Source organism: Pteropus vampyrus, unplaced genomic scaffold (genome assembly GCF_000151845.1).
Source record: "Pteropus vampyrus isolate Shadow unplaced genomic scaffold, Pvam_2.0 Scaffold3, whole genome shotgun sequence".
Classification (NCBI taxonomy): domain Eukaryota; kingdom Metazoa; phylum Chordata; class Mammalia; order Chiroptera; family Pteropodidae; genus Pteropus; species Pteropus vampyrus.
In genome coordinates, this window is record NW_011888784.1 from 22,116,312 (window position 1) to 22,131,243 (window position 14,932).

At 39.6% G+C, this 14,932-nt stretch overlaps 1 protein-coding gene and 1 pseudogene across 6 annotated transcripts in view; one reads left to right on the forward strand and one right to left on the reverse strand.

Moving 5' to 3' along the window:
- Nucleotides 1-651: 651 nt before the first annotated feature.
- On the reverse strand, nucleotides 652-1,427 carry LOC111741355 (annotated as a pseudogene).
- An 8,211-nt stretch (nucleotides 1,428-9,638) lies between these two features.
- The window catches only part of UBE2D1 (ubiquitin conjugating enzyme E2 D1), a 28,535-nt gene continuing 23,241 nt past the window's right edge, over nucleotides 9,639-14,932 (forward strand). For 4 of the 6 annotated variants that reach the window (XM_023531888.1, XM_023531874.1, XM_011362133.2 and 1 more), the window contains exon 1: nucleotides 9,639-9,897. Coding sequence is in view for 3 of the 6 variants with exons in the window: in XM_023531874.1 (XP_023387642.1) it covers nucleotides 9,874-9,897 (24 nt within the window). In the remaining 3 variants the exon portion in view is untranslated. The remainder of the gene's footprint in view (nucleotides 9,898-14,932) is intronic. The other 2 variants (XM_011362137.2, XM_011362145.2) reach the window with 2 other exon arrangements.

Below are 14,932 nucleotides of genomic sequence, written 5' to 3' on the forward strand. Positions count from 1 at the left end.
AAGTTCATGCGTCAACCACAGACCTCAGCCTGGGAATGGTCCCCCTGAAATCTTACAGCATGTAGCTAGTGGGGGTAGGGGTAAGGACAGAATCTGCAAGCCAACGACCCAAACAGCTCTTCTGGAAATACCTTGTAATGAAGAATGCTTGAACTATATGTGTGCCAAACACCTGATCTGTGCAGCCCAGTTCTCCTGACTGGGCTCCACCTCCTGGTGATTTTGGTTTTACAGTTATGGGACAATAGGATTACAAGGGGGTGTTTTATCTGAAGACCATGTTGGCCTACACACTCAGAACTGTCCCAGGACAAATAAAAGCTCTCAACAGCGCCCCCAAAAAGCACCCACAGGTCGAAAGTGCTGAGAGTTCTTGGGTGGGGAAGCCCTCTGCAGACAAAGACCATTGACAGCACAGCCACAGTATAAAGAGAAAACCAAAAGGAACTCTTCTTATATCTGCAAAGACACGTATGTCTTCATAGAGAACAGGTGGAAGAGAAGCAAAATTGGTCATCAGCAGACTGTTCCCAGGAGCACCCAAGAAATCAGGTAACTTCAATTCCAGAATTAGCAGAGGTGGTGGCAGTGTTTCCGGCAAGGCAGCCAGCCAGCCACTCTCTCCTGGCCTCACTTGGCCGGGACCAAGTTTCATGTACTACAAACACTAGGGTCCTGGCAGATGCCCTGCTCCACCACGGCATACTCAGTCAAAAATGCCTGAAATCTTTTCACCAAATCTTTCCCTTTCACTCTACTCTTTTTGAAATTTTCTGGCCAAATCAGTGTGTCAGTATCTCCAAGATCTTCATAAACTGCCCTATTGTCGCTTTGACTCTATCAGGTGTGCCTTGGCCAGCACATCCTACCTGGTCCCAAGGAGCTCTTCCTTCACTTCTTCCATTTGGTCAGCGAACCTCTTTAGAGACTTCCCCAAATATGCCAATTCCCCTGGACCACTCTTTTTTCCCGATTAACATGGTCCGGACACCACTCTGTATTCCAAGTACTCACAACAGCTGCTCCACAGACTGCAGACATTTCTCCTTAAACAGGAGTTTCTGAAAGGAAGTGCTATCACTATGGCCTCTTCAACAAGCTGAACCTCCGAGAAATGGAGAACTGGTTCGATGCAGCCTTGCTGCTGGGTGACATGAACGTCCCTCCGGCTTCTCATTGTTGTGGGTGACGGTCACTTGGAGACGCGGAGTTCGGCTCCTGCCATCTCCTTCACCCCAGCCCAGAGGGTCTGGACTGCCTTCTTCCTTCTCCCCCTGGAGCGCCCGGCAGTCCGCGGAGGGTAGGTCGGGCCCGCAGGCCGCACGCTGAAAGGGGTAGGGAAGCCCGGGCGGAGCTCGCGAAGGTCTGCTGGAACGGGCTTGCCGTAAGGCCAAGGGGTGGGCGGGCCGCCACTCTCTGTGCCTCATTGCCTCAGACTGGGCTTCTAAAGAGTGACTCAAACTATTCTGATGCACAGTCAGGGTGGAGAACTTTTACTTTACAGATGTTGAGGCTGGAGGATTCCGAGATTTTTCCTTTCTTATTTGGAGGGGTAGAAATACAGAAACTGCAACTTGGAGATGGAAACTGGAATAGGGCTGACCAGGGGAAGAATCCAGGGGAAAGAGAGCGATAGTAATGAGTCCTAAGGATTCAAATCCCAGTGTGAACAGAACTGACTTTCCCTTTTTAAAAACAGTTTTATTAAGATATAATTACATAGCCTAAAGCTTAAAGTGTACTATTCAATGGTATTAAGTATATTTACAGAATTTGCAACTATCACCATAATCTGATTTTAGAACAATTTCATCAACCCTAAAAGAAATCCCATCCCCCTTAGAAGTCACTCTTCATCCCTTCCCTCTCCCTCAGACTTTCTTGCCCCCTAGCCTTTGGCAACCACTAATATGCGTTTCAGCTCTATGGATCTGCCTGTTCTGGACATTTCATGTAAATGGAATCACATAATATGTAATCTCTTGTGCTTGGCTTCTTTCACTTAGCATAATGTTTTTGAAGATCATTTATGTTACAGCATTTATCATTATTTCATTACTTTTTATTGCTGAATAATATTCCATAGTATGGTTATACTCCATTTTGTCTTTCCATTCACATTTGTCTTTCCATGGACATTTGGATTGTTTCCACTTTTCGGTTCCTGTGAATAATGAACATTCACGTACAAATTTTTCTATGGATGTATGTTTTCATTTCCCTTGAGCAGATATCTAGGAATGAAATTGCTGAGTCATATGATTATAGCCAGTGGGTGTGAAGTATTATTCAACTGCCTTGAATTTCTTTAATTACTAATGGTGTTGAGCATCTTCTCATGTGCTTATTACCTATCTGTATATTTCTTTGAAGAAATGTCTATTCCTATTCTTTGCCTATTTTTAAGTTAGGCTGTCTTTATATTATTGCGTTATAAAGGTTCTTTACATATTCTGGATACAAGTCACTTATTAGAACTATATTATAAATATTTGCAAATACTTCCTTCAAATTTGTGGGTTATCTTTTCACTTTGTTAATGAGAACTGGCCTTTAATAGGTTTGTCTTACTTTTTTGATGAATTATTATGTTTGTCAGATCGCTGTTGTTGATTGTTACCTTCATCAGTTTTCCTGTTGTTACTAGTATTAAAATGTTTTCTGAGAAGTCTCAAAGGAAGGATATCTGGAATTTAGGGAAAAGAAGTAAGAAGATATAGGAAACTTGTCACAGCCTTCCAAGAGGGTCTATTTTTGCTTTTGTTGCCTTCACTTTTGGTGCCATATTCAAGAAATCATTGCCAAATCCAGTGTCATGAAGCTTTCCTCCTATGTTTTCTTCTAGAAGTTTTGCAGTTTCAGGTCTTATGTTTAGGTCTTTAATCTATGAGTTAATTTTTGTATATGGTATAAGGTAAGGGTCTAACTTCTTTTTCATACAGATTTTCATACAGACTTCTACCCCACTCTTCTCAACCCCTTATCCTCTCCTTCTGAGGAACCAGAGCTTCAGTTCCTGATCCTCTCTGAGTCAGCTGGCTTTTTTTTTTTTTTTCCCTGCTTCTCTTGCCTCCCACTACATAGAACTTTCTTGGTTCTCTACCTATTATTCCACAGCTGGCCCTTCTTCTTATTCTTACTCCTTCACAGTAACTATTTCCTAAAGTTCAATTTCTAATGTCTTACTTTCTTTTCTCAATTTCCCCCTAATCCTTTGGGGAGCAATTTATATTTTATAGTTTCAAATTTGTCTTCTCGCATGATTGCTCCCAAATCTTTATTTTCAGCTCCATGTCTCTACCAACAAGGCAATTTCATTTGGATACCTCATATGTTTGATAACCTCAAATTGTATATGTCCTAAACTCAATTTACCATCCCCTCTCCAAAAGATCACCAATATCAGCAACTTTATCCCAGTCACTCACTAATAAATTTGGAGTTCACATTTACTCTCCTTTTTTCCAATTTCTTTATCTAGTTGTAATCGAGTTCCATGGCTTCTTTTTCAAAAGATTTTTCTCTGAGCCATCATCCTTGTATAGCTCTTATTATCTTGGCCCTAAAAGCTGCAATAGTAACTGAACTTGTTTCCCTTCCTACTTTTTCTCTTTGTCTAGTCCATCCTATGTCCCTCTACTATACAAATCTGTTAATATATCACGCTTGCACCATCACTCTCATGATCAAAACTTCTTCTTGCATTTCGGCTCAATTTCATTTTTTAGACCTAGTAGTTAATGCCCTTTACTATCTGATCCTAATCATTGAATGCCACTACTTGTATTTCCTTGCTAGTTCTGAACAGGAAACTTGGCCTCTGTGCGGAACATTTCATGCTTATTTCTATGTGCATTTCCTTATTTTAGACAGTTCTTTACCTATTCCTGTTCTAATCCAAATACTTCTCTGCATTCGAGTTCTATAATCTCTACAGAGGTTTTCTTTGCTCTCTAGTTGACAATAATGCCCTTTTTTTAACACCTTTAACCTTTATCCTCTGCACCATTTATTTGGCTCTCAGGAAATTTTGTTGAATGAATGAATGAAAATTATCTTGCTTTGCTATTTATTTATCTTGTTTATTTTTAAATATCTTCCTCCCATTGTATATTTTAAGTTTATAGAAGGCAGGAACAAGTCTAATCTTTCTTTTGTGTAATTCTTATCATTTGGCACAGTGTAATGTCCCAAATAAAGGTAATCCTGGGGGCAAAGATTGTCTATTGATAGTGTGGGCTGATGGCCAGAAATATGCATTTCTAATAAGTCTTGCGCCCCTCTCACCCTCCCACAGGATTTTTGATATACTGTTGGAGGATAGAGATCTTATTTATTTTCTTCATCATATGCCTTCAGTGTCTGACATATAGTAGGTATTAAATAATATTTTTGAAATGATTATTTGTTTGACTACAAACAATGTTTTGAAACCATGGCCTGGGAGAAAGAACAAGAGACTAAATAAAAACTTTGAACTAATATATGTTGCATATGTATTTGTATGTTGCAGAACTGCATGCAAAATGTTTTGAAAAGCTTAAAGCAATCTCAAAGTATAAACTATTATTATTAGATGCTAAAGTAGATTTTTTAAAGTGTGATTCCTTTTCTACTGAGAAGTAAGTTTGCCCTGGAAAAGCCAAAAATAATTTTATAAGCTTTCTTTTTTATTAAAAAAAAAATAATAACGTTTTTTGGTACAAATCATAGACTTTTAGTTGGAAGGGTATCAAAAGTTTCAGGTCCATTCACTTTAAACAAATACAATATTTATTGACTTAGTTATAGATGAGCAAATTGGGGCTTAGACAGATTTAAGTATTTGCCTATGGTAGAGATTCTCTCAAAGTGTCGTCCTCATATCCCTCTGGGTCAGAATATCCTGGGAAGCTTATTTGAAAGTATAGACCCAGAGCTCTACCCAAGACTTACTAAATTAGACTCTTTAAAGGAATCTCCACTTTTAGAGGCTTCTTGTACATCAGTGGCTTCCAGCATAATGCTTCCCAGACTCTAACGTTTTTCTGAATTACCTAAGGATCTTATTAAGCTGCAAATTCTGATGCAGCTTGCCTGAGGTGGGGCCTGAAATTCTTCTTTCTAACAAGTCCTAAGCTTACGCTGATGTTCCTTGTACATGGGTCACATTCGAATAGCAAAGATCCAGAGCGTCAGTTCTCAAGGTGTGGTCTCAGAACTAGCAGCTTCAGTATCACCTGGGAACTTGTTGGAAACACAACTTTTTGGGCCCTACTCCAGACCTACTGAATCAGGCACTCTTATACATTTTAAAAATTGAGAACGCATTAAAACTGAGAACCACTACTTTAAGAACATTTATTGAACAGCCCTTGCCAGAGCCTATCAGAAATTCTGATTTAATTACCGCTGGTTGAGGCCTGGATGGTGCTATATTTTTTAAGTTCCCTCGTTGATTCTAATATGCATTCAGAGTTGCACATTGTGGTTTGAGAATGCTGGCCTAAGGTGACACCTGTATTCCTAGAAGGACTTAAGTATCTTGCATGCTAGAGACATCCTCTTTCCATATTTTTTGTGGTTCCTTAACACCAGCCCTTCAGAATCCTGACCTGTGTTGGAATGCTGACTAAGAATCTTACTCCGCATTCACCTACACTCATACACATACATAAGGACAGAGAGCGAGAAGGGAGGGAAGGAAGAAATCACTTCACCTAGGGAATTTTTTTAAAGATTCAGATTTCCAGTGCTGACTGGGGTAACAGACATTTGGACTTTCTTTAAAGTTTCTTATTTTTCAAGCACCTTGTCTTGCATGATCCTGTATACCACACACTCCTCCCTTTGCACAGACTCAGTTTGTTTCCCCACCTGGGAAAACTTTTCTAATAAAAAAAAAAAAAAATGTGAAGGCTTATGTTAATTTGAGTATATCAATTGATTAGATAGCCTAAATTCTATGGTTGTTGAATCAATTTAAAATTGAGCCATAACTTTTAGATGCTTCTTTCTGTGGGGCAGAGGCTGAGCTGAGAATGGAAAGGTATTTCTTGGTGCATCAATGGATAAAGTTCAAGTTCAAATCACAAATTTACAGCCAATTACTGTAATTTTACCTAATCTCCCATTTTTGGCAATGCTCCATTTTTTTTTTTTAACCAACCCTACCACCATCATGGTTCACTCAGCAAAAATATTTTAGCCTGTTACAGAGAAATAATTCATAATGCAAACGTTGATAAGAATGTAGAACAAAAGTCATACAGTGCTACTGAGGCTTTAAAATTATACAGCCACTTGGAAAACTCTTTGGTGGTGTCTTATGATATTACACATACAGTATCCTATGACCCAGTAATTCCAATTCTAAGGTCTTATCCTAGAGAAATGTCACCATATATCTACAAAAGGGATGTACAAGAATATTTATAGCAGCTTTATTTATAATAAACTCAAACTGGAAACAACCCAAATGTTCATCAACCTGAGAAAAAAATTGTAGTATATTTATATTATGGAATGCTACTCATCACTTTAAAAGATGAACTATTGATACACATAACAAATTAGAAGAATCTCAAAAACATTATGTTAAGTTTAAAAAAGTCCAACACTAAAGAATATGTATTATATTTTTCTATTTACATGACATTCAATAGACAAAACTAATCAGTGATGGTAGAAATCAAAACAGTGGTTCCCTTTTGGGGTAGAGAGTGACTGGAAGAGGTCACAAGGGAATTTTCTGTGGTGATAGAAGTGTTCTGTGTCTTGATTGTGGCATCGTTACACATTTGTCGAAATGTGTATATTCATTTGTCAAAACTCATTGAATTGTACACTGAGATGCATGCATCTTACTGTATGCAAATTTTAACTCCCTAAAAAAAGGACACTTTCCATATGTTTTTAGAATTCATAATCTAATGAGATAACCAGTCATAAATAAGATAAGTGATATCCTTCATATGCATATCTTACTTCTGGACTTAAAAGAATAATATAAATATTAATAAATCTAACTCAGTGAATAGGTAGAAGATGATCTCAAAACGCATGTATCATTTGAATTGGGTCGTGAAGGATGTATAGTAGTTTGTTAGGTGAATGGTGGGAGGTCATTCTATGTGGAGAGAATGCATTATGCAAAGGCACATGACATTAATTACCTATAGTGTGTAAGCTAAAGATGGAACAGAGGCGTTTAGGGATAAATTGTGCTACGTGTTTTCTCTGTAAGCTGAGACATTGGGCTTCCATGACGCAAACTAGTTGAGATTTTTAAGCAATGGAGCAATATGAGTAGTGTGTCTTTTAGTAGTATGTAAGATATCCTGGAATAGGGAGAAATTAATGCCGGTGGCTTGGGCTCCCAATGCCTTTTGAATGAAACTTCCCTGAACATAGCCTCAGCTTGAGTGTGTATTTTTGCTATCTATTAAGTGATGATCCAGACTGTCCATTGAATTACCCTGGAGGTTTTTTCTGGGCTTCCTGGCAATGAGCTACCTGCAACTAATGCTTCCCCATAGTGGTAGCAGCTGAACATGGCCTCACTTCTGACATGATATTCGAATGCTACCAGCTTCAGAAAGCAACTCCCGCAAGCAGCTGGTGCCTAAGTCCAGACTGTTTCTCCCCTATTTACAAGGACACTTTCATGCTTTCCCTATAAAAAAGAGCAATGTGGAGGTAGAATCCCACTTTCTGAAGTATAAAACTGTGCATAGAGCTAGCCTAAATACACCTCTCTACAGGATGCTAAGACCTGGCTGGTGTGTTTCAGAAGCCTCTTTACACAAAAGTACTCCAAACTTCCCATAGTTGATTAGATCATCAATATATACTTTGTTCACTTTGTAGCCTAGAGAAAAATGATGAGTTACCATTGGTGAGATTCTTCCTTTTATGGAGATGAAATGCGGAGTACCAAAAGGTTTGACCATTTAGCAGCAGGAACAGTTGCTGTCAAAAAGTGGAGTAAGGCTGGTGTAAGTTCAAGGTTGTTAAGAGAAGTTAAGGGGTTACTGGGAAAAAGAGTGTGGGCCAAAGTGCAGCAGTAAGTGAGACTATATAGAAAGGAAAATGAGAGTAGCCAGGCTCCAGACCTGTCTTTTTATTACTATTAATATAATAATAATAATTATTATCATTATTATTATTATTATTGGAATGGGGGCTTCCAAATTGAGTTTCAGATCCCATTAATTATTTCTATCGTTCTTCCACTATCCTATTCCCCTGAACATTTTCTTTTAAGTTACACGAGTGGGTTTTTTGTGCGTTGCTCTTTGTAAACCTTTAGAAAGCTATGGTAGCTACTGTATTGAGTTTCCTCTACCTACATCTTAGTAGCTGACTCAGATTCCTGTCCACAGTAGGAATGTCCAGTAGGCTTTTGGAAATATAAGGCTGAAACTGAGGTGAGAGTTTGAGCTGGAAAGAGAGATTTTAAAGTCATCATTGCAGAGATAAAAACAAATAGGAAATAATTTTTATAGAGAACTTTCAACATATTAGGTACTATGTTTGGCACAGTATATATGTTAATACCAGTTAATTCTTACAATAATACAAACAGATTGTTATCTCTATTGACAGATGAGGAAACTGAGGCTTAGCGAATTTAAGTGGCTTAGCCATGGTGGGTGGGGGTAAGAGCTGGGATCCATTCCAGGATAGGGCCAGTCTACAAACCTCAACGTGGTTTCTCCAACCACGCTGGCCTCTCAGTTTGTAGGAGTGCGTGAAGTCTGTCTTCCAGAAATATACTGATGGTGAGAGTCCAAAGCTTGGTATTTGGGGGCACTCCAAATCTTGAGAAGAGGAGCTAGCGACAAAAAAGGGAAAGTCAGAGAAATAGAAGACCCAACTGCCATGCTGCTATGGAAGGCAGAGGCAGTGAGCAGTATGAAAAACATGATGGTGGCCTGCAATCGAATGGTTCAAAAACATCACGGAGGATCAACGAGTGAATTGTATTTGATAATTAGAAACTCAAGAATGACATTGGTGAAAACCGATTCTGCTTGTGCTGAGAGCAGAAGGCAAACTTTAATGAGCACGCAAGTTCATAAGAATTGAGATTTTGAGGAGTGTAAGACGACTATATACAGCAGGAGTGTAAGACGACTATATACAATAGTCGACGGAAGGGAAGGTGAGGGTCGAAACTCAGAATTCAGAGTTCCAAGGAGGAGCAGACATGAGGGATTTACATGGGATAGAGGAGGTGCCTTTTGAAATAGTAACTAAGGAAGTTAGTAAGGAGTCATAGTAGGTAGGAGTCTGTGCATGTGTGGAGGGTAAGACATTCATAAATTTGAGAAGAGAGAGCGGCATCTGTAAAGGTAAAAATAACAAGATCCGTTATAGCACATATTAGATATTCCTGTAAGCTCTTTACGAGTTATTCGTTATCCCCATTTTACAGATTAGGAACTCCAGGTACAGTAACCTGATCAAAATCAAACTGCAGAGACCAGCTTCAGGACCTGGCCATTGCAAGCCCAGGCCGTGGGGTTGAGGTCAGCAGCGAGTCCCCCGGACCCCTCCCGGGGCAGGCGGTCGTGGAACGGGGCTGAAACTACACTTCCCAGTGTGCCAGGCGGGGTGGGGCGCGGACCGGGAGGGCGCAGGCTCCTTCCCAGAAGCAAAAGCGGAAACAAAAGAGTCTCGCCGGCGTCCCCGCCCGCACACTCGCGCACACTCGCGCTCGGGCGCACACGGAACAGGCACCGGCGCCGGGAGCGAGCTAGCGAGCGGCGAGCCGGGACCCACCGCGCTGAGCCAGCCAAGCAGCCGGCGAGACGAGCCCGCGACCACCCCACGCCCCCCAGCCCCGCAGCCGCCCCCCGCCGGCCGGTGTCCCCGCGTCCTCCCTGACCCATGGCGCTGAAGCGGATTCAGAAAGTGAGTGGTGGGGACAGGCCTGGGGCGGCGCGGCGGGCTTCGGCTCCTGCCCGCACTGACCCGGGCGGTGGTCCCGAGAGACGCACCGGGAGGGCACAGGATGGGAAGGTGGGTCCGGGCGGGTACCCGCAGCCGGAGACGCCAGCCGGGCCAGCGGGCACTGGACAGGTGAGGAAGGAGCCGGGGCAGGTCCCAGGTAGCTAGAGGTGCTCGGAGGCAGGGGGCCCGATGCGCGCTCGCGCCGGACCTGCGCCCGGAGCCCCGTGGGGAGATGGATCTTCCTCGGTCTCCAAACCTTCCTGAAATCCGTGCTTCACGGTCACCGCTGGATTTTTGCCCTCCATCGGGCTAGTTTTGGCCCCTGTCATGCTGTTTTCTCCACACTGTTTCTTACGCCTGTTCTCTTTTATGTTCTTGCTTTCCCCCGGCTCCCGGGGAGGGCAACGAAGGTGTGGTGGGCCTGCAGCTTTTCTCCTCGGAGCTGTTGGGTTTGTTCTTTCTCTCCTCTGCGGTTGGCTCTTGCTCAGATGCCCGAATGGGCTGGTAAAGCCCATCTGGGGCCGAGAAGCCAGGAGAAGCCTTTTGCCTCTTCTATTTTGGTGCCTCTCCTGCTGCCACTTCAGGTCACATAGCTGTAGTGAAAACATAGTTGCTGATACACAACAAGATGACCTCCTGGCTGTGATTCATGGTGAGTCAAGCCAAACAGGTTTTTTTTCCCCCCTCATGATAAACTTATGTATAAAGTTAGAGACGCAATAGAAACTGCCACAAATTAAATTGTTTGATGCTTTGACACATGGATATAGAATAAGAAAGAAATGTATATATTCATTCAACAAATATTTATCTATTCCTAATCTGTGTAAGGGATTGCCTTCTCTTGCATAATTTTATTACTACCATTTCAAATGTGAGTATCTTAGAAAATTGGGGTTGGGACATTTTCTTTCTGTTCACTTTTATTTCTTGTTGGGTTATTTATTGGTCTGTTCACTAACAGAAGTTTTAGGTTTTACAGGTATAGTTCATGTGGAGAACATTGAGAATTTGTTTTTTAAATTGAGAGTGCTTTCAGCAAGTTGAACCAACAATGGACAGCATGTTTTGTAAGTGGTTTCAGAAGAAATCGATGCCTACTGAAAATTTTTATCAACTTTTTCAGGCGTGAATCAATAGAGTAGTGATAGAGATGTATGCATTATATTCTTAGTCCCCACTGGTGGCATCTTCTGGTGCAGAAGACAGCAATTTTCAGACCTAGCCAATTTCTTTTTTTGGATCACTGGCATTTTTTGTGCCATTTAAGGGTCCTCTTGCTTTAAAGCATATAGCTAATAATCAGCATTTATTAATATGTTTTCTGGTTTGGAGATAATGCACTTACCCATTTTTTTTTTCATATAGATAATCCTAATTTTGAAGCCCCAGTCAGAATCTTTGCCATGCCTTGTATACTTATTAATGATGGCGTAATATTACCTGACACTTAAACAGCACACATTTTCCAAGAAAGCTGTAAAATTCCATTTCTTTCTTTCCTAGTCGTGACAATTTTTCAGAGACTGCACATACAGTAGCTTTTAAATAGTGTAAGATTCGTCTACAGTAAATAGACATTCAAAGAAAATGGACACTGTAAATACCGTACTGGTCAATTGTTGATCACCATGCTGAGCCAATTTATTTTGCTTACATTTATAAAATATCCCAAACCATATTTTTAGTAGTTATTAGTTATTATATATAATAGAGTTGTCTGGTAAAAAAAATCATTTATATAGAATTGAATTGGAGATCACATAACGTCGCATCTCTACCTGTCAATCTTTGGCTTTCCTTTTCTGTTATCAGAAAAGCTGGCTTGCACAAATTGCCTTTCCATTAGTCACATGTTTAAATCATTCCATCAAACTTTAGGGAGTATTATTTTGTTTGACTCCCCACTTTTCCTCCTCCTTTACCCACCTGCTTGATTAGAAGCCAATTCCAGATAAGGTTTGCTGTTTGGTATATGAACAGTTAGGAAGCCCTCTTGATATCAGTATACAGATTCTTATTTGAATTTTGCATGTTCTAACAAAAGAAGATGCCTATTAACTGTGGACACTTCTTTTTAAGCATATTAAAGTAACATTGTCAGATACCTTCCAGGTCATAGGGTTATGATTTTCCTGTACCCAAGTTGATAGACTTTAGAGTTGTGCAGGACCTCAGAGAACTGCAGTGGTCAGGTGGAGTGGAGAGTAGGGTCAAGGGCATAGCTGCTAAGGTCATGTATCAGAATCACCTGTGGGACACTTTCAGCCTGTCCCCACTGCTGTTAATGGAGGAGAGATGTTGAATCCCTTAGATGGGCTGGAGTGGAAAGGTCGAGAACCAGTGATGTTGTAGTTTACCTACATTATTCAAAGAAGGAACCTGAGGCCTGAAGTGGAGGAGTGCTTGTCCAGTTTAATCTCTTAAGTGATTTGCCATTTTGAGAATGTTATAAAGTTCATGACTTCATATTTCTTCACTTCATATAAAAATATCAAATATAGTCGAATTAAAATTGTATATACAGTATATACAAAGCATTCAAGTATCAGCGCTTAAAATATATTTTTATACTTGAGTATACTGAATGATTTAATACTCTAATTTAGTCTTCCAGTGCCAATTTTGCATGTCAGCTCATAAATTTACACACCCATGCCCTATTTTTAGATACAGTGGAAGATGTTATCACAGTCACCTAAGTCACTAAAGGGAAAAAGTTTAAACAAAGTCTGAGGAAAGATACCTACAACATGTCTGTAAAAAAGAGGGCAATTTTCAGCTGGGCATCTTTTATTTTCTGGAGTTAATTTCTAAGTGTTCTATCAATACTATTTTCAATCTTTGATAAACTTTTTGGAACTCATTTATTAAATTATGAATGTTATATCACATACTGAATGTTTTGAAAACCAGAAGAAAAAAGAAAGCATAATGCAGACATTATGATCATCTTAGTATTTGTTGACCCTTGAGCTACCTGGGTTTGAACTGTGTGGGTCCACTTATATGTGGATTTTTTTCCCAATAAATACCTGTCCTGTTTTCAGTCCACAGTTGGGAGTCTGTGTATGGAAAGGGCCACTGTATGCATTGATCTACCCTATTTTATATAGGGAACCTGAGCATCCATGGATTTTGGTATCTGCAGGTGGGCGGTGGGGAGAGCTCCTGGAACTAATTCCTTGTGGATACTGAGGGACAACTTAAGTTTTGGACAAGTGAAAAGTTATACACAGTTTTGATTTTCTACTGTGCAGTTCTTGGCGCCCCTAATCCTGAGTTGTTCAAGGGTTAACTGTATTTCCTTCTAGGTTATTTTTTACTTGATACATTGAAGTAATTAATGATCATCATACTAATACAGTGTTATATGATAGGCTTGTTGCCTTTGTAGTCTGTCTTTTGAAAAGTAAAACAAAAGAGTCACAAATATAGCAGCACAGATAACTGTTCCTTACTGTATAGTTCTGTCCCCGAAATGGAATATTTGTTGTTTTTTTTTTAGTAATTAAGATATTTATTAACGTAGATAACAATACAACTTTTTAAATGCTTTAAGCTGCTGAATTTTTTGATTTGCGTAATTCCACATTAAACTGTTTGTAAGTCTGGAAAACCTTAGAATACTTAAAAACCACCACCCAGCCCTTTGTAGATGGAGTATCAAATGGGAGAAGATGATCTAGTTTCTCTTCCTGGCTCTGACTTACTAGCTTGTTTCTCTGTTCATACAATGATGTTTCTGATAAGTACAACCAGTGCGATAGTATATAATGATTACTCTGTGCCTGACACTATTTTAAGTACTTGACATATATTAATTGATTTAATCCTTAGTGGGCCCCAGAGGTAGAAATGATTATTATTCCCATTTTACAGATAATGAAACTGAGGCACAGAGATGTTGAGTAATGTTCTCAGAGTCACATATCTACTAAGTGGCAAGGCTAGGATTCCAAGCTCTCATTGACTCTAGATTACATGCTGTTAACCATTTCACTGCAAAGCTTCTCTTATCCAAGAGGGACTCGTATCTTATATCTATTGTACTTAAGTTGAAGGTCATATAGAGCCAAATGAGTTTATGATGTAAGTGCTTTGCAAACTGGAATGTTCTGTAAAAATGTAAAGTGGTATTATTATTAAGTCCTTGGCATATTTAATCATTTTCACTGATACATCACTCTGTCATTGATTATGCATTGTAAATCTCTGTCTGCGGTAGTATACACTAGACCTTTTAACATGGTGAATAAAAGAAATAATATAACTTTGTTTACTTTGTTCCATCACTTAAATTTTTCTCCAAAAGGATTTAGAAAAATTGGTTGTACTTCATGAACGTTCTGTCCAAAGTATCATTTCACTGGAGTTTTCATTTGAGAAAACTTTATGAATTGATACAGCCATTTAGTTCTTATGGTGGCTTTGAATCAGCTGTTCAGATTGCATGTTTATGTTAGGAGGACTTGCACATTACAAGTTTAGATCTAATATTCCAGGTTCTTAAAATAAAGAAGGATATAACTTTTAATAAAAATCTAAAAAGGAGTAACACAGTATTTATGCTTCTTGGTAGGTAAATGGTTTGCCTTGAGATGAAAGGAAGAAAGTGATTAAAAAAAAAAAACTACCGTGTGAATTTTTCTACTTTTAAATCTTCCTATTTAAACTCAGTCTTCCTTTTGCCCCCAGTACCATGCATTTTTTTTCTCCATCACAACAAAGGTATAAAAAGACAAGATAACCTATTAATAGTTAAAAAGTTCTGCGGTTCTTTCTCTGTAGAAATAAATAGCATAGATCTAAATAAGGCTGTTTATGCCTATTTTAGGAAGCCAGGCACATATTATAAAAACCAAACCTTGCAGAATGTGGGATTGCCTCCAGTAAAGCAAAGTAGCATTCTTATTCACTTTAGTTCCCTGAAATACACAGAAAACATGTGTTTAATGAATGCCACTAATCAAAATTATAAGCCTAATACTTTCCA